This window comes from Vigna unguiculata, chromosome 7 (genome assembly GCF_037176805.1).
Source record: "Vigna unguiculata cultivar grain cowpea cultivar isolate G323 ecotype 2 chromosome 7, ASM3717680v1, whole genome shotgun sequence".
NCBI classification, from domain to species: Eukaryota; Viridiplantae; Streptophyta; class Magnoliopsida; order Fabales; family Fabaceae; genus Vigna; species Vigna unguiculata.
This window is the reverse complement of record NC_140798.1, coordinates 39,211,852-39,231,904: the sequence shown is the minus strand read 5'-3', so window position 1 is coordinate 39,231,904 and position 20,053 is coordinate 39,211,852. Positions and strand designations below refer to the sequence as shown.

Sequence of the window (20,053 nt, the reverse complement as noted above, 5' to 3'; positions counted from 1 at the left end):
GAGGTCATAACAATCAGGCAAAAGTTCAGCTCGTAAGAACCACACACGTTTCTTCGTGTCACGTCTTTAAAGTAAAATAAATATATTGAAATGGAGACGATAATTTATATTAGTTTATCTTTTTAAAGTCTGTGTCTATTCAATATAATACAAAATTGTATCATTTCTATAATAATAACTATTCCTTCGACCGGTGCTCTACACAGGTCGTTTTTATGAACGTTAAAATAATGATCTTTCGAATTTGTTATTTTTATATTAAAAATTGAAATAATTAATTTTATCAATTAAAATAATATAAATTTATATAATAGATTTTATATAGATAAAAGTATCTTTTAACTTTCTAAACATAAAATAAATAATTTAAAATTTGTAAGGTCTCTATTAAAAATATTTTAAAAATACAAATTTAAATAAGTGTTTCAATAATTAAATTTTTTATATCATTAACTTTATGTCTTTAAAATTAATAATTTCAGATATTAAAATATTATATATTTATTTAGTATAGAAGATTTTGTTCAGTTAACATAAATGTTACAAAAAATTATCGACAAATAAAGAAAACTCAATGAAATCTCAATTTGTCTTTTGTAAAATTTTTAGATGTTTAATACTATTTTTTTGTTGATTTTTTTATTAATTTTAAAAAATTTACATTTAATTATATTTTAATTTTTAACAGCATTAAAATATAGTTATTTTTATTATTTAATTATCTTTTAACTTTTTATTAGTGGACATTAAATAAAACATTAAACACGGTTGTACCACACTTATGAGTATTTTTGTCATCTAAATAAAATAAAACTATATTAATAATTATTAGGTCAAAATTCATTTAATATCACAATTAACTATGAATTTTAATAAAATTCAATGCATATTAATTATTTTTAATCAGTGCCCTATATAACTAGTTAGCAAGACCTTTGTTGGTAGATACATCGCATGGGTAACAACATAGTTATTTTATATTAATCATCAATGAAAACTAGTTAGGTCGTTATATTAACTAAAATTTATATTTAATAAATATAAAAAATACAAGTAATTGTATAATAATAGCTAATAGGTTTCAACAATAATAAATTAAGAATATAAAATATATTACTTTTAAAATATAAAATATATTTCAACAATTAAAAAGACAAAAACAATCACAATACACTAGTGCAATTTCTTTTTTCTTTTAAATCGACCCTTGTGGTTCGATTGCCCTATTTACCGAAGCTTAATACATGTTGTCGTAATCAAAATCACGATGAAATGACGAACCAAAAATAAATTTTATATTTAGTATCGGTTTTGATAACACTTGAGACAATAGGTTTTTCAATTTTTTTAATTTTTTAATTTTAAATGGTTTTATGTCTTGGTTCTAATAACAACTGAGGTAATAGGTCCTTCAATTTATAAACTTTTTTAACTTTAAATAGTTTTATGCTTTGATTTTTTACAACTGAAACATGATGTGGACCTTTTTTGTCTCGGTACTAAGGTAGAAAGACTACTTTTTTACCTCATTCGTATATACTCATATGTGAAACCAAAATCATAAAGCAAAAATAACCATGACCAAATTTTTTTACTGCACTAGTAATAACGAATATAGCTATCAAAACGAGTAATCTGACTCGACCCACCACAGATCGATCACTTAGTGAGTCAATCTAACCCAACTCACTTATTAGTGAGCCAAAAAAAATTCAAACAAAGCCCGACCCACTACGGGTTGGTGGGTTAAACAGATTAACTCATGAGCTCACTTACTTAAAAATGAAATACAATTTCTTTTTTTTTTTACTTTTTTCATTCAAAACTAAATTATAATTATAATTAAAATCTGAATAAACTGTAATACCGTCCAAATACAACCGTAATCACAAAAATACAAATTATCCATGTGCTAGCTAAAAGAAACAACCTAACTTGATTCATATGCAAAGTCCAACTTAACAAAAAACACTTATATGACCCTTTATTTGCGGGTTGGTGAATCAACCAAACTTATCATAGGTTCAATTCGGGTAGGCCGAGTTCTTAGTGAACCGAATCAAAAGTCAATCCTATTAAAATTTGTGAAAAGTTTTCAACTCAACTTGACCTAAACCAAATATGTAATGGACCGAGTTGACTCACAGGTTCAACCTATTTTGATAATTATAATAACAAATATGCCAAATTAATTAATGTTTATCAGATATATATAGCTAAAGACTCAAGAACAAATTCACAGTCTGTATACTTGAAATTAAAATACAAATATTTTATTTATTATTTAAAATGTTTTTAAAAGATATGACAACATTTTCATGTTAAACAAAAGTGACAATGCTAAATACATACTTCAAAAGACTTTTCAATAATTGAAACTCAGATGCATTAAATATCGGGGTAGAGATACGTAATATATTAATTACAATACTTTTCAACAACTCATTAAACGATGAAATAGAGATTTGAAAAGGATCCAATTTGAATAAAACTTTAAATAATGGTTGAAAATGAAACACATTTGTTATAGAAACGAAAACTTTTCAATGGCCCATCAAACACATTAAATAGCTCTTTTTTTTATTAAAGAATTAATGAATCGACAAAAGATTACGAAAATGTCTTCCAACAATATTTTAATTAATTTTAGATAACAAAATATATTATTTTCACTTTATTTTCTACAGCAAATGCTACTATTTGAAAAATAAAATTCATACATGATAAACTAATGCACATATTCAAACTTTTTCCAAAAGCAATTTGTTTATTTGCTTTGATGAATTTAAATATAATTTTATATTTTAATATATATCTTATTTAAAAAATATATTTTATAAATATAAAAGTCAACTAAAAGTACAAAAATAACATAGAAACAATAAACTAATATATATATATATATATATATATATATATATATATATATATATATTATAAAAAATAAATTAACTAAATCTATATAAGCTTAACTATTATTAATTGGTCTTATATTTTGGACTTTAATTTGTTTTGTTTCCAATATTTATCTTTAGTTCAAGTTCTATTAAATCGATTTAATATTTTCATTACTTTAAAATGACCTGAAAATTATTTGAAAGGTGATTACATTAAATATAATAAATGAACACGTATTATCTCGTGAATAATAATGTTTATTTTAAGTTTAGGATCACACAAATTGTCATCTTAATTAATTTATTTTATGTTAATACGTTTTAAAGTTCATTACAACTTAATTCCATTAAGTCTAATCACATCAAAAATTATATTCCCTTGCCGGGACTTGAACCCGGGTCTCTCGGGTGAGAGCCGAGTATCCTAACCAACTAGACTACAACGGAATGTTGAAATTATTGAAATATTTAATTATTCTAGAAGATTCTAAAATCAAATAATGAAATTTATAAGCTCTAATTTTATTTTTTATTTTTCATTTATAGGAAAAATATACCTAACTCATTTTCTTATAGTTTCTAAAACACATTTCCCTCTCTTATTGATTTAATTAAGTGACAACTTTAAATTTTATGATGTATTATATAAACTCACAACATGGTATCATGAAATATTTTGCTCAAGGTATCATGAAAATAAAAAAAAATTGTTTCAATAATGAAAGCGCAGGGAGATGGAAAAGTTTATTATTTCAGTAGTGCAAGTGCAGCTAGATGAAAATGAAAATAGTGTTGTTGTGAAGTTTATCATCATTGGTAATTGCAGGTTCCATGTATAAGTCCTAGTCTCATACTCATTAGACCACAACTAAGTCCTTAAAGTTATTTCTTTTCATTAATATTCAATTTAATTTAATGAAGTTAACAAATTTTCATTTAATTACGTTACTTTCCCATCCATGTTTGTAACTACACAATTAATATGTTACAAAACACCATTGTGCATCATAACAGTTTTAGCAAAATCTGTTGTAGTCTAGTTGGTTAGGATACTCGGCTCTCACCTGAGAGACCCGGGTTCAAGTCTCGGCAATGGAAGTTTTTTTTGCTTAATTTCCCACATTTCAAAATTGCACAATTCTTGTCATATAGCAGAGAGATAACTCTTAACATGGTATGCTCCGTTTTCATCTTATAAAGATCTTACTTATTATAGATAGTGCACACATTATCATACATCACATTTATATTTCATAACTACAGTAACATGAAAGTTTACTTAAAGAGGGAGGTTAATATAAAGATGCAGCTCACATCACTCATATTGTAGCTAGAGTGAAAATAAATACTTGTGTTTGCATAAGTACGTAGCAGAAGAGGTAGCTAATAGGAAGCATAACTTTGTGTAGGTGTTTGTGTTTGGGCGACCATTGCAGCAGAGACCATTGTGTTCATTCCACACATGGCATGCCCTCGGCAGAGCTTGTAATACCCATCTACTCCCCAGTTCTTCCCCCACGAATTCTTGATGATCCAGTATGGTTTGTTGCCAAGCCTCAGAATTGAGAACCCTTTTGCTCTATATCCCACAAGCAACACACCATGGTTCAGCCAATTCTTGCTGCATATGAGAGGGCATGACACACCGCCAATGTATGTTTGCATAAAAATTGCGTTCAGACCAACTACACATTAAAGTTCATGAATGTTAAGACATACAGATATAGTACTAGCATTAAACATTAAAGATTGTTTTATTACGAGGACTTACTAGCAAGTGGACCGTGCTTCACTAAATATGCAGCAATTTGGTTCTCATCCACAGGAATGTTGGTGAAATTTGTGATCCTAACAGCTACTTTCCCTGAATCAAACTTGCATTCACCTTTCTCCCCTGTGTAGGGGTATGAAGACTCCTCCTCCAACCCACCAGACCCCAGCAAATACTTGTAGGCATTTGTCATAAGACCTCCATTACAGCCATTGTCACATGTGGCCCTTTCTGTTATGTCACACTTGGAAACAGAAATTGAACAAAAAAGTTATCAGGGGCAAAATTTACAAGTGTAAAGGCAAAGTGGATTCATGTAAAGAAAAACCCCAGTTCAGAAATGAATCGGGATGCATAAAGGTTGTGACATTTATGCATTGAAAAGCGCTGAAGAAAGCAAGTTATAAAGAGATATGCATCTAACAATCCTTGAACTTGAACAGAAATATTTTTATAAGTACCTGGCTGTCACAGTCTACGAGCTGTTGTTCACTGAGATTGAGAAGTTTTCCGGTGGCAATAAAATTGGCTCCTTCTATAGATCCCGTGGTGCTGAACGCCCAGCATGATCCACATTTACCCTGTTTTCAAAAAATGGAATATTCATAACACAGATGAATTAAGTTTAGAAAAGACTTTCACTTAAAAAAGGAAAACAGTTATAAACTCTGATCACAAATAATCATAACGTATTGTTAACTTAAGAATCTTCAGGACCTATAAAACCTTTCTTAAGGTTACGCCTGCAAAAAATCTATTGCCAAACCAATTTTTCTTCCCATACACTTTTCTTACCAATTTATTTTTTAATAGTGACATTTTAACTAATTGTTCATAGCTGGAATCAGTTAGCTAAAAATAAAATAAAATATTAAATACTTCAAAGAATTAGTAATTAGTGAAAACAAAAAATATACCACTTCAAAGAATCATAATAATCATGAATTGTAGTTAGTTGAAATGTAATTTTCTTCGTAGAAATTAAAGCTAAACTTATCATATATATGTACCTGCATTTTAACTTCGGTGACAGCCCCTTTCTCTCGCCAATCGAAATCGTCCGGCAGTCCATCCACCTCCAACGGCGGTGCCACTCCGCCGGCGCCATTATTCAACGAGAAGCCGCCATTGACACCGGTGTAGTGCCGTTGAAACTCGTCCTCGGTGAGATCGGAGAACTGCGTGACGCCGTGGATGGCAGTGGGATCGAGCGCCTGGTTCTCTGCCGCTCTCAGCATGTTTAGTGCGAAAATCTCCAAACGCTGTAAATACTCTTCCCTTGTGGAGTAGTTCCTCCCGTAATTCTCCATGAAGACTTTGAACTTCTTCTCCGTTCGCAGAAGTTGGTTGTCCTCGAGCTTCAACTTTCTGGCTATGTCTTGAACCGTGGTTTGGCGAGCAGAAGTTAGGGTTAGAGCGAAGAGGAAGAGTGAAAGACGTACGAAGCACGTGAGGGCATGACCTCGCTTTGCCACCATGTCTGCGCGTGCTACCTCTGCCTTCTCTGCTACTAATTCGGCTCTTCTTCGCGCTTTTATGGTGTTGTATTCAGTAAATATGTAATTACATTTATAGCCTTCGAAGGGTGATATTGGAGAGTACATGGCGGTGTAGGGCAGGGGTATAAGCGTGAATTGAAAACGCATGGAAAGGTGGCAGCATGCAGTGGTGAGGCTCAACATGCAAAGCGACACGTGGGTAAGGCTCAGAGTCTTAAACCTGAGTAAGACCAAAAATAATATTTGTCTAAATTTATACATTATTGTAATGGATCTTTATTCAAAATTTGTTCAATTAGTCATTTTTTGTTGTTTGATTTGGTTTTTATTTCGAAAAGTTATGTTTAATTTTATTATTTTTGGTAGTGTTGTATAAATTGATAATAACAGAGTGTCCAAATTAGACTATAATTATACTATGTGGATTAGACTATTTTAATTATGAATATTTGTGTTTTATTCTAATAAATTTATATTTTAGTTAAATTTATTGAATTTAGTTTCATACTCTACTTCATTATTTTCGATATCGGCTTTTTTGTATTTAAGGGTGTTTTTTGAAAAAAATGTTGTAAAATAGGATCCGTTGATTTTTTTTTTTTAAATTGGGTCAAATCGTTGTTGAGGAGGACGACTTTCAGGGTGAAATTGTTTTCCCCAAGCCGATTTGCTTTTCTTTTAAAAAAAAAATAATATCGTTATTTTTTATAACAACGTCTACTAGTAGAATTGAAAAGTGAAGTCGTACCGTATCATGACGACTTCACTTTTCATTTTTTTTTAACTTTTTAGTTTTAATTTTTTTTTTTTAGTTTTTCACTTTTCCTTATTTTTTTCCTTTTTTTCAATTTAACTGTTTTGATTATTTTTTTTTTAATTTTTAGTTTTCGTTATTTTTTATTAATTTATAAGTTATCAATGTTTTTTAAATTTATAAGTTATTTGTTTTTTTAAAATATATTAATTTAAAGTTAATTTTTATTCTATTGATTTTTTTACTGTTTATTTTTCCAATAAATTTAAATTAAAAAAATAATCAAAATTCATATATTATGAAGAAAAAAATAAATAAAAAACAAAAAAAAAAAATTGGAAAGGTGAAGTCGTTATGCATACCGACGACTTCACTTTTTTTAAAAGAAAAAACGTTATAGTATAGTACGACATCACTTTCGACAAAAAAAAATAAAGAAATCGGTCAGGGGGAAGACGACTTCACCTCCAATGTTACGACTTGACCAATTTTCGCAAAAAAAAAAAATAATGAACCCATTTATACAAATTCAACTTCTAAAGAATCCCAAAATACAAAAAAGCCTTGAGTATCTACTTCATCATGACCTTCACCATGGACTCCTTTATTATCTTCATTTTTTATTTCATGACACTTCACCACTACCACCGTCACCACCACTATTATCGATGCCACCACCTCCATTACCACTCTAAACCCATATTCACCACCATCACGCTAAAATCTATACCACCATGAGTGTTGTTGTTGTTGGTGGGTTTAATGTCGTGGGGGTGGTGGTTTTAGTGAGGTGATGGTGATTGTATTGTGGTTCTAAGTGACTGTTATTTTAATGTGGCAGTGGTAATTGTGGATTTAGTTTGGTGGTGACAGTGGTTCTAATGTGGTTGTGGTAGTGGTAATAGCAACAACAATGGTGGTGGTAATGGTGACAATGATAAAAGATCATGGAATAGAGAATGAAGGTGATGAAATGGATGATGAAACTAAATTGAACAAATTTAATTAAAATGGATACTTATTTAAACAAAACACATATAATCATATAGTTGAAACATTCAATATAATGTGACTTTGTCATTGTTAATTTAAACGTGATCAATAAACATAATGAAATTCAAAATAATTTAGCATAATAAAAATCAAATTGAACATAAAAAAAAATCAAATTAAATAAACTGCATAAAAATATGGACTAAAATAATATTTAAATCTGTATAAAATGTGAATCTACATTTTAACAATAAATATTTTTCCTTTCTATGCTTCGTTTGGCTTGTACCTTCTCGTCAACAGCTTAGACACGAAGTCATGTGAAAAAAAGATTGTTCTTTCAATCTTAAGTTCCTCCGAAAATTGATCAATTTAGAGCATACACAATGAATCGTTTAATTATATTAATATTATTTTATTGTCCTATATAATTTTGATTGGTTTAAAATTAGAGACAATTGTTTATATAATTAATTATTTTTTGAGTTATTTAAATCTTAAAATTAAGCATAAGATAACATATCCATAATTTAAACAACTCATTAATAAAAAAAAAGGTATAGTTAAAACATAGGTTAGTAGCCATGTTGAAATATTGATATTTGATAAGTGAATTCGGACTTTGTTCAATTTTCTTCAGAAATAGATTTATTATTCTCACTTATTTATTAATATTTATTATTTTATCTCTTGAAAGTTTTATTTCAACAATATATAAGTATAATAAATTTTATCTAACAAATTAATTAGATTGAGTTGGACTTAAAAATTTATTTTTAACATGATATCAAAATTATAAATTAAAAAATATTTTTTACAAAACTTTGTTATTTATTATTAAATTATTATCAAATCCTTTATTAATGTCCAATGATAATATTCAAATATTTATATATCTTGATTAAAGATGTGTTAGAAATTTATATCAACTAAAAATAAAATTAATTTATATAAACATAAAATTTATTTTATAAATTGTTTTGTAAAGTTAAATTTAATTTAAAATTTACTTTTTTATAAAAGTGATCGAGTGTATTACAATGGTTAAGCTCTATCACAATTTAGAACCCAAAAATAATGTACTGGATATTTTGTAGATGCCTTGAAAATGTTTATTACACATATATACTTGATATACGTTAAGATCATGGAACACACACACTAGCCAAATCTGCTTAATAATAGTGTGAGGCATGAGACAAATGGCTGGGAATAAAACTCTCCAATGAAAACTTTGTTCAATCTATTGGTTCAAGCTTGAAGGCACAGGAAGGTCAATCAAACAGATTGGGCCAAAAACGCACACAAACACTTTGTCTTTACGTAGTGATTAAAACTATTAATATTTTATAAATCTTATTTTTATTCATCAACTCGTCTGTAACTTAAACTTAAACCAAAATTTTTACTTACAAATAAATGTGTCAGATTAAATTATTACACTCAAGCAGGATTCCAGCGTCAATCAAGGAGATTTTGTTCACGTCAAGAAATCTCTGGATATATATTTTTTTATGATGAAAACATGAGACACTTAACTGAAGGGGGAAACTAAAAGCAATTTTTTTTACTCACGAAAATGTTAACATAGGATACTTATTATTTTACTTTTATTCAAAGTTCAGATTTTTCTGTTAAAATATGCTTCCGAAATCAAATGACTAATAACATTATACATACAATATCCGAGGACTGAGAAGGAATAATTTATTTGGTGAGGTTGATAAAGCAGACTTTGAAAATTACAAAAGATTCAGACAAGTGTAGACACATGCAGAACACAAGCCTCACAACTGTCTAATAATAGAAGAAAAGCATAACGACTGTTGAAGTAAACACAGTTCTCTAAACAATTGATAAACATTTATACTTCTTGGTGACTTTCCCGTCCACGGCTTTCGCATTTAAGATCCTACAAAAAAACACGTATACAGTGTGTGAGTCCACGTCAAGGAAAAGAATTCACAAATCCAACAAGGAAAAGAGAATGTTTGACAGACAGACACAGATCTTTTGTTTGAAATGAAAGATTACTCAACAGTAAAAGAAAAAGACAAGGAAAATGTTGGAAGGATTTGAATACCATGTGGTGTGAAGCGAGAGGGGTGTCTAGTAGTGGTAAGGAGGAGGAGGGGATTTGTAGTAGTAGTGGGGTGGAGGTGGAGAGTAGACCGGAGGAGGAGGAGACTTGTACTTGTAAGGCTTCTTGTGAGGTGATGGTGGAGGAGAGTGGTAAACTGGGTGTGGGTGAGGGTAAGGCTTGTAAACTGGTGGTGGGGGTGGTGGGGAGTGGTAGACTGGGTGTGGGTGAGGGTAGGGGTGTTTGTGCACCGGTGGAGGAGGGGAAGGGTATTTGTATGGCTTCTTAGGAGGGGGTGGAGGAGAGTGGTAAACTGGGTGAGGGTAAGGCTTGTAAACTGGTGGTGGGGGTGGTGGGGAGTGGTACACTGGGTGTGGGTGAGGGTAGGGGTGAGGGTGAGGGTGAGGGTGAGGGTATGTGGGGGCTGGAGGGGGTGGTGATGAGTATTTGTAGGGCTTCTTTGGTGGTGGTGGTGGAGATGGGTAGTGGTAGGGTGGTGGTGGTGAGGGTGATGGTGGTGGTGGAGAAGGGTAGTGGTAGGGTTTCTTGGGAGGTGGAGGAGAGGAGTAGGAGTAGTGGTTGGCGGAGGTTTCAGATGGGAGGCTGAAAAGGATTATGGCAAATGCAAGAGTGATAGTTGCAGAGGCCATTAGAGACCCCATTTTTCTCCAACTCTGTTGTTAACTGGGTTTTGGTTATGCTCTTAAGGGACCTTCTGCATCTCCTTTTATAGTTGTTTCTTTACCATTTAACTCCAACCCTGCATCTTAGTTTACTCTTAGTTCTTCACCTTCTCGGAAACCCACGTTAATTATCATGTAACGCTGTCTCTGAACTAACTATGGGTAAATTATTGACTTTAAGACCTTTTAGAACACAGCTTTCAGACTTGGGTGCTTTTTTTTTTTATACAAAAATTATACGCAGAACTCTGATCAAAATATCAACTATTCATTAAGTAAAACTTGAATTGTGATCATGATGAAAATAACAGCTTAAAGAAATACTTAACCAAAAGCATCTAAGTTTTGTCCTAGATTTGCTAACCGATTCGTATTGACCAATTATAAGATGGTTAAAATTAAAAGTTAAATATGGATAAATTATGAGTTTGAATTGATTTTAGTCATAAATTTTGTATTGTAGAAGTAAAAAAAGTAAATAAGTGCATGGATGCCAGTCTGTGTATTCTGTAGTAGTCAGAAAATGCTGACACAACCTTTATTTTTCATTTTGTGGGGAAGAAAAGACAAACAATCTGATTTAATTATTTATTGTTTCTAACACCCAAACATCACTCAGTTCAACATGCATGATTTTTGGGTATTTGTCTTCCGCCAACTTTTTATTTCTTATATTTTTCTTAAGTTGTTTTTAATTAAAACAATGAGATGGATTAATTGAGCCGTGTCATTTGAGAAACTTAAATAAAAATATGGATAACTTTTTAAAATATTTTATAAAAATATTTTTTTAACTTGCTTTCCCTCTTCGTATATAATTTAAGAATCTTGTACTTGTCTAAACTATTTATTTCATTCTAATAACTGTATGGGGGGAAAAGTATCTCCGCTAAAAAACTATAAGTTTAATCTTTACATGTTTTAACAATTTCAAAATTTTTTATAATTTTAAAAATATTTTTAGAAAAAGTAAATAAAAAGAAACCCAAACATTTTTATAAGCTACACTTCTTTCGACAACTTTACAGAAAAATCAAATAAAGTATATAAAAGTTTTTCTAAAAATATACCAACTAATTTTAAGGAACCCGTCTTAGTTTTTTCCTGAAAGTTCATGGGAAGAAATTTGTTAAGCAATTCCTAAGTTTTTTTTTTTTTTTTTAAATCCATAGATTGTTATTTCACAGTTTGAAAAGAAAAAAACATATTAGAAGCGACTTTGTATGTTACATTTATATAATTTTTCACAATGAGAAATAGAAAAATAATAATATAATTTCAACTACATATTATCACACAATTTAATTCCTAATAACATACTTAAAGAATCTATACGTTTATGAATTGTAATGGATGAATATTTTCAATTTGTTTATATCAGCAAATTAATTAATTATTATTTTACTAAGGTTTTTATATTTTATTTTAATATTCGTAATTATTAAAACGGTTGTGAACTTTGGTAATATGGATGTTTCTTCTATTATCTTTTATTTTAAAATAATCTAAAATTACATATAACAATTTTATTGATACAAATCCATAAAACACCACTACGTAATTCCTAAACACTTGGTTTTAAACACGCACAATAAATAAACATATGCTAATTTGTATATTTATTCGTCAATCTTTTATATAAATATACAATTTTTTGTTTATTACGAGGAGAACAAATTAAATTCATTAAATTTTGACCAAAGTTCAATCTAGAAGTTAATTATAGAAGTTAATTATGTAAATTAAAATAAAAAACTGAACTAAATTAAAAACATGTTCAAAGTCTCACAATAATTAGGAATAAGCAAAAATTATTTTATAACTTCGTTATGTGAGGTTAAATTAATTTTAAAATTCATAATTATGAAATAAAATTTATTCTACCAATTGTTTAACTTATTATTAACAAAATTATTATTTGTTTTACTTATTGTATTATTCCTCTTATACCATTCACTAATATTTAATTTCATGTTTAAGATATATATATATTTTAACACAAAAAAGTTGTAATTAAAATTTTATATCAACTACAAATAAAACTAATTTATAATAAATATATGTAAATCTCATCTTAAAAATCAATTTAATGATATTAAATTTGTTCAAATTTATTAAAAAATATTACATAAAAGCAAATTATACTATTTTAACTTGGTATCTGTGTTTGAATAAATTTGTGTAAGGATAAGTGGGAGGGAAGGCTTCAACTTGGGATATGAGAATCTAAAGTGGAAAAACATGGGAGCTGCATTTTGCTTGCCAGCTCAATGCAGGTCCATATTAACTTTATTATATGTGACTGCATTGACCAAATATATATCAAAATCAAAAGAGATAAATATAAAAGCTTAGAATAAGATTCCACAATGTTAAATCAATCTCACCCAAATTTTCTATTATCGGCATAGTACAAGTTCTTAAATTGTGTATTCTTTTTATTTTAATTCTTGACTATGAATTATACGATAAAAATGGTATTTTATGCTCCATTCCTGAAAGCACCGATTCACGTGCCATTGTTATGCATTTCTACCTATAATAGCTTACTGGAGTAGGCCAAGACTCGTGAGTTATCCGATGTCATCTCTGTTTTCTATTTTTTTTTTTCTCTTTATTCGTAAACTTCACAATTTTCTATGAAATTTAATTAAATTTAATTTTAAGCTTATTTAATTGAAAAAATGTTATTATCTTATCATTTACTATTTTTATTTATAAAAATAATATGATAAAGGAGGGTGAGAAGGTTTACAAAGCAAACAATCATGTGAGAAAATAAATTAACATATTAATAAGATTAAATTATGGTGGTAGGTAATCCTATGAGAAAACATCCGTAAGATCTATCTCAACGGGCTGATATGATAGGATAGGATATATATATATATATATATTAACTCTCTTGTGTCCAATTTATTAGATAAATATTTGTTCTTTATCTGTATTTATATTCGTTTGAATATTCGTTTTGCGAATATCTACATAATTTTTTAGTATTTACAAATATACTCGCGAGTATTTGTAAAAAAAAAATTAATATTTAACAACAAATTTTAATTATAAATTAAAATAAAAATACAATACATAACATTTATAAATTTCAAACAAAGTGCAAATAATCATTTAAATAGTGTTGAATGTTAGTTTACAAATAAATGAAGATTTTTTAAAATCAATTGATGAAAAATAACCCATTCAAAATCAATGTGTTGACGGTTTAATCATTTATTTTATTTTTTATTTAATTTAAATTAGAATATAACATATACCTGTACCTGCCCTGTTAACATACGGGTATAAAAAATACATATACCCGTTATCTACGTATATTCATTCTCAAAATCAATTCCCTATCTGTTGTGAATTTTATTCGCAGATAATCACAAATACAAATTGTTTTGACATCCTTAATCTACATACCTATATACCTCGTTAACTTGATAAAATATTAGATTAAATATGAACTTGTTTCTTAAATTTTGATAAAAAATATTTCTTTTAAACTTTAAATCAATTTGGTTTTTTTATTTTTAAAAATATATATGAATTTAAACTTATTAAATAAATATTGTTAAATTTATTTAATATTTTAAACATATTTTTCAATTATCATTAAAAGCAAAAAATATGTTAAACAATTTTAAAAATATAAATATTATTATAAAAATAAATTTAAAATATTAAATAAATTTAATAAAATTTAGTAAAAAGACTAAACCTATAAATTTATAAATATAAGGAACTAAACTAAAATAAAATTTTAAAAATAAACTAATTTAAATTTTATATGAAAAAAAAAATTAACATTAAATATTTATGCTATATGTACAATTTTTTTTAACTTAATTTAAAAAATAAATTATGAATAGTTAAAAGTAAGGTTATATTACAGTTAAAATTAATTACTGTAGATATAAAAATACATTACATATTTAAAAATATTTATTTATTATAAAGTTTACTTACTATATTTTCTTATTTTCAAATACAAATTATAATTGTAAATTCCTTTATATAAATATAAAAATCTACTATAGTTTCTACTTATGCAACAAAAAGTAAATATTTATTGTGCATAATAGACACGTGAAATTGCTGAATTTTCCCATTTATAAAGTGGTAATGCATGTGCATTTGTTCAATCTGGTGATGAGGGTAGGTTCTAGCTAAACGTCACATCTTACTGTCAGACAAGTTTGATTGAGTAATATTATAATATAGTCACATCTGAATTATTAAAATATTATGTAAATATTTTTTTTTTAACTTTCTTCTTGCAAATTCTTATTGAGTCAACAAAACTAATAATTTCTTATTTGTTTGAATCAAGAGTAAAAATAAATAAATTATTTATATTAAAAGAAGTGAAAATTAATATGATTAAATAAATAAAATAAAAATTTGCTATATATATATATATATTTTTAAAAAGGTGTGAAATAAATTTTTAAAAGTAATTTGATATAAAAATAATTTGAAATATAAATTAGGGTTAAATAAATTTGAAACTAAAATAAAAAATGTTATAAAATCAAAATTATATTAAAATAATATCGTAAAATAAATTATTTTAAAATTTAAAAAGTAAAACAATTAATTGTATCATACTTATTATTTCAATATTTTTATTTTACTTATTTATTTTATTATAGTATTAAAAACAAATATATTAATAAAATATTACGCTATTTTATTTGGTTTATAATTTAAATGTTCTTTATTCTAAATATTAATTTATTTTTATAATATATAGGGGTACACTTATAAAATATTAAATTGATTTACTTTATTTTAAATTGTTTTAAATATTTATTTTATTATAACACTATTTATAAATTATTTTTGTAAATATTTTATTAATATTACTTACAAATTGGTTATATCAAAGATATAATTTGATTATTTGAAAAAAGTTTAATATTTAATATCTTTTAAATTTTTTGCTTTTGTGTTTCGTCTTCCATATTTTTCTTCAAATACATCTCAATAAACAAAAAATAAAAATAAAAAAATAATCCATCCTAAATAAAAGAGAGGGTTGATATAAAACATTTTGTTGTGTCTGAGTTGTTAGGTCTTGATTTTTATCTACTTGTTATAATTAGAGTCGTGTGAACTAGATAACACGATAAGTAAAAGAAACATTTATAAAAGAAGTTAAACATGCAAACCAACATTAATAAAAGAAGTTACACTACAAATTTTAGTAAAATGACAGTACCAACATTAGTAATATTGATTGTTTTCAAAATCCAAAATCAAAACTAAGATTGAAACAAAATGTATTTTTTCTAATTAATCTTGTGAAAGTTTTTGACTTATTTCTCAATTTCAATAGCTTTTTTGGGTTTTAGATTTTGGATCTTAGACTAAGAGGTCTAGTTTTCTTGATCTTATATCTGAAAATGGGATATTTGCTAGGATATTTTGATGTTCCAGTCGGTATGTATAGATAATAATATAATCATAGAATAAGTAATAATATATGTCTTTAATAATAAGCACTTATCTATATGTCTTTAATAATAAGCAAAATAAATTAGAAGAGAATAAGATGAAAACAAAAGAAATAAAAGAGAAGGAGACGAGAGAAAAAGAAATAAAAGAGGAGTTGGCAAGAAGAGAATATAAAAAGGAGTAGATGAGAGTAAAAAAATAAAGAGGAGGAGTTGAAAGAAAAAGAAATTCAAGAAATATATATAAAAAAAAAGGAGAAAAAAAAAAGTAACCACCAAAATAGTGAAGAAAAATATAATAATAAAGATGATGTTTATTATGGATATATTATTGTTTTATCTATTGAGCAATATGAGAAAAAACTTTTAATGGGATAATCGATCAATAATGAGTGCATGATTCTACATCAACCAGAAAACTAATAAAAGAATAATATTTGATTATGTTTCTATTGGAAGGAATTTTACTCACACGACACGGGGTTGAAATTGTTCTGTATTTTTCTTTGTAATTTATATCTTTCAATTAAATATAATAATTAAATTATTCATATTATGATAATTAAATACAATATTAGTAGGTATTAAAGAGTATTTATTGGAAATTAATTTGAAATATGAAGAGTATCCTCTAATTCAGATGTATTTTCTTATATTATAAATATATATTTTTATAGAGGATGAATTAGATAAGACTCTCTAAATCTTAAATTAATTATTGATTAGTATTTTTTTAACACTTATTAATATCACATTTAATTCATATTATATAAATAATTTTTTTATTCAATCAAGCTAAAAATTACAAAAAGAAAAACTCAGAAAACCCCTCAAAATTATATCATCTCCCTAGTTCTTGTGGAGCATGGCTGTTACTCATTTTATTTGTTTTCTCTTCATTTCATATGACGTACATTTGACTTACCTTCCTTGGCGAGTGTCAACTATATGGTGGTAAATGTTCCGTTATCAATGCACTCGCGAATGCTCAATTAATTTAATTATTTGTGTTATCTCATAATTCATACTATGCTTTGCAACATGTTTGGTGACTTCGTTTTCTTTAAAAATTTTCCTAATAATGTGTTGGAAAAAATATTTAAAGAGTAATTACCTTTTATAAAAAAAAAATATAGTAAAATGTGTTTTTTAAAACAACAGGAAAGAAACTAACATTCTAAATTTTTGTAAAAATATTTAGAATAAAAATTAAACAAATAACGAACTGCCAAAAAAATAATCATCAATTAAGATAAGTTAAAAAATCGTTAATATTAATATGTTTTAATTATTAAAAATTTCATATTAAAATATTTTTTTTTTTGTATTTTGGTAGTGATTAATATACTTTTGTCTAAATAGGTAAATCAAAATTCAATAAATTGAAATTACTTTATAAAAAAAAGTATAAAAAAACAACAATTTAAAATAAAATAAATTTAAAAATATTAAATTCAAATATTTTTAAAATTAAATTGCCCCTCAAAACTTAAGAATCAAATGTTATTAATAAATACTTATTGGAAGTGTCTCGGTTTTGTATAATTTATACGGAAAGACATAAGTTATTACATAATTTAGCACTATAATTTCGGTTAACATCTCTATAAATAATGACATGGAATAATAATAAAAAAAAAACTCTTATCTTTCGATACAATACAGTCATATGAAATTTATTTCATATCCTTAATTGATTAAAGACAAATTTAATTTAATCTCATACAAAAACGATATTTTTTTTAAAATAAATCTATTTTTTAAAACTTTAAAAATAACTAAACATATTCACATTTGATCGCCATAACTATCATCGCATTGAATATAAAAATAGTAATTTATCATTATCAACATGCCTTCACTACCACAATCAATATCACCATCAGGAGCCTCACACTCATACTCCATTATGATTTATGGATATCTACACAACATAAACACTTAAGGTGGTGTTATTTTGACACCACCAAATAAAATACATTCACATGACACAATTTTTAACTAAAATTCTAACATACATTATTATATTAATTAAAGTAGAAGTAAGAGAAAAAATGTGAGTATCAAACAATCTTTTTTCAAACACTTAATTAACACATATTGTTGTTTTTGTCGTATCATTAATAATATTAGTACTTTTTCGTCACAGTACGAAGAGAATGTTGGTGAAATATATATTCTTTATATTGCTTTGCCAGCCTAATACGCGAACAGACAACCTTCAAAAATTACAGTGCATGGCCAAAATGAAGTAAATGCATGGAGGGAACAGTACCTTACTAAAAATAGAAAAAGAAAATCCATTCTGAACAATAATTAAACACCAATGAAAATATATGAAAAGTTCCATCTTTTATTCCATTACATTTTGGAAGTGCTCCCTTCAGTTCATGGCTTCCTCTGCTCAGATCCTAGAAAAAGACGTGCAGGGCTGTATCAGTTCATGTCTAAAACAAAATCAAAACATCACAGAGACTAAAGAATGCTTGATATATATAACATGCAGAGGTATACAGAGAAGAGAAATATTTTACCATAATATTAATGGGGAATTATTTGTGTGGTGGAGGAGGGGAAGGGTATTTGTATGGCTTAGGAGGTGGCGGAGGAGAGTGGTAAACTGGGTGAGGGGAAGGTGGCTTATTGTGCGGTGGAGGTGGAGGAGATGGATATTTGTACGGCTTCTTGTGTGGTGGTGGCGGTGGCGGTGGAGAGTGGTAAACTGGGTAAGGCTTCTTCGGCACCGGAGGAGGGGGAGAAGGGTATTTGTAGGGTTTCTTTTTGGGTGGTGGTGGTGGTGGTGGAGGAGTGGACTTGTATGGTTTATTTGGCGGTGGAGGAGAGTGGTGGAGTGGATGAGGAGGTGGTGGGTGGTGGTGCACTATTTGAGATGGTGGTGGTGGATTGGGATGGTGATAGGGTTTCTTGTGAGGTGGTGGTGGAGACACATACTGGTTTCCTGAAATTTGAAATGGGAGACTGAAAAATATTATGGCCAATGCAAGAATGAGAGAAGCAGAAGCCATTAGAAACCCTATTTTCCTTTTGGTTTTGGTTATAGGGTTATGTTGAGAACCCCATTTTATAGCTCTAAGCATCTTCCTAAACTTTAATTGTTTTCCTTTAAACACAGTACATGCATGCATGAATTACCATTTTGTTATTGGTTTTTTAGGAGCAAGTGTCCCAAAGCGTTTTGGAACGGTTGCGACCCTAAGTGTTTTTGGAACGTTGGATTTTGATTTCATAGGCTGCGTGCTAATTAAGAATGAAACCACGTTTATTTTTCTCTACTTCCCAAAACTTATATAGCATCGTATGTTTAATTAACCTTGATTCCAAGTTTATAGCGTTGACAAATTTCATTCCCGAATTTATTTATTTTATATTTTCTTTTACTTTTTTTCATGCCTAATTTTAATTTTTTTACGTCTGGCCGTCTGGTTTAAACGAAACCAAACCATTTACATTGTATTCGGATGTAAAGATTTATTGTTAAGAGGAAATAAGGAGGCATGATTTGAGGGTCATTTGAAGGTCACAGACATGTTAGTTGGAGATGAGAGAAAGAAAGAAATCGTCAGATTGTTTGATTTTCTCATCTCTCATCTCATGAGCATATTTGAGGGTAATTAATAATAAAATATCTATCCTTAACTTATTTATACTTAATGGTAAAATACCATTTAATTATCATTAAGTGTTATAATCGCTACAATGTTTTTATTATCTTTGCAATTATATATAAATTAATAACCCCAATTATCACTAATAATCTTGCATAATTATTATTTTTTTTATCAACAAGAACAAATATATTAATAAGAGTAATAGAGTTGTTTCAACTCAAATACAATAAACAAAGAAGGAAGAATAAGAAAAAAAATCAATAACAAATCTAAACAATACATATTTCT

General features: G+C 27.6%; 3 protein-coding genes and 2 non-coding genes across 5 annotated transcripts; 1 reads left to right on the top strand and 4 right to left on the bottom strand.

Moving 5' to 3' along the window:
- Positions 1-3,271: 3,271 nt before the first annotated feature.
- Positions 3,272-3,344, bottom strand: TRNAE-CUC (transfer RNA glutamic acid (anticodon CUC)). The gene has a single exon. It is a non-coding gene; the product is annotated as a tRNA-Glu (tRNA).
- A 578-nt stretch (positions 3,345-3,922) lies between these two features.
- TRNAE-CUC (transfer RNA glutamic acid (anticodon CUC)) lies at positions 3,923-3,995 on the top strand. The gene has a single exon. It is a non-coding gene; the product is annotated as a tRNA-Glu (tRNA).
- An 86-nt stretch (positions 3,996-4,081) lies between these two features.
- On the bottom strand, positions 4,082-6,287 carry LOC114190430 (Papain family cysteine protease). The gene is made up of 4 exons (XM_028079308.2): positions 5,679-6,287; positions 5,130-5,249; positions 4,669-4,912; positions 4,082-4,582 (listed from the first exon to the last, which is right to left on the bottom strand). The coding sequence occupies exons 1-4, from the start codon at positions 6,270-6,272 to the stop codon at positions 4,281-4,283; spliced, it is 1,260 nt and encodes a 419-aa protein (XP_027935109.1). The 5' UTR covers positions 6,273-6,287; the 3' UTR covers positions 4,082-4,280.
- A 3,320-nt stretch (positions 6,288-9,607) lies between these two features.
- LOC114192214 (uncharacterized) lies at positions 9,608-10,711 on the bottom strand. Its single transcript, XM_028081858.2, has 2 exons — positions 9,998-10,711; positions 9,608-9,826 (listed from the first exon to the last, which is right to left on the bottom strand). Exon 1 carries the CDS (start codon positions 10,654-10,656, stop codon positions 10,024-10,026), a length of 633 nt encoding a protein of 210 aa, XP_027937659.1. The 5' UTR covers positions 10,657-10,711; the 3' UTR covers positions 9,608-9,826; positions 9,998-10,023.
- A 7,587-nt stretch (positions 10,712-18,298) lies between these two features.
- LOC114192215 (uncharacterized) lies at positions 18,299-19,273 on the bottom strand. The gene is made up of 2 exons (XM_085675461.1): positions 18,671-19,273; positions 18,299-18,547 (listed from the first exon to the last, which is right to left on the bottom strand). Exon 1 carries the CDS (start codon positions 19,232-19,234, stop codon positions 18,689-18,691), a length of 546 nt encoding a protein of 181 aa, XP_085531587.1. The 5' UTR covers positions 19,235-19,273; the 3' UTR covers positions 18,299-18,547; positions 18,671-18,688.
- Positions 19,274-20,053: the final 780 nt, after the last annotated feature.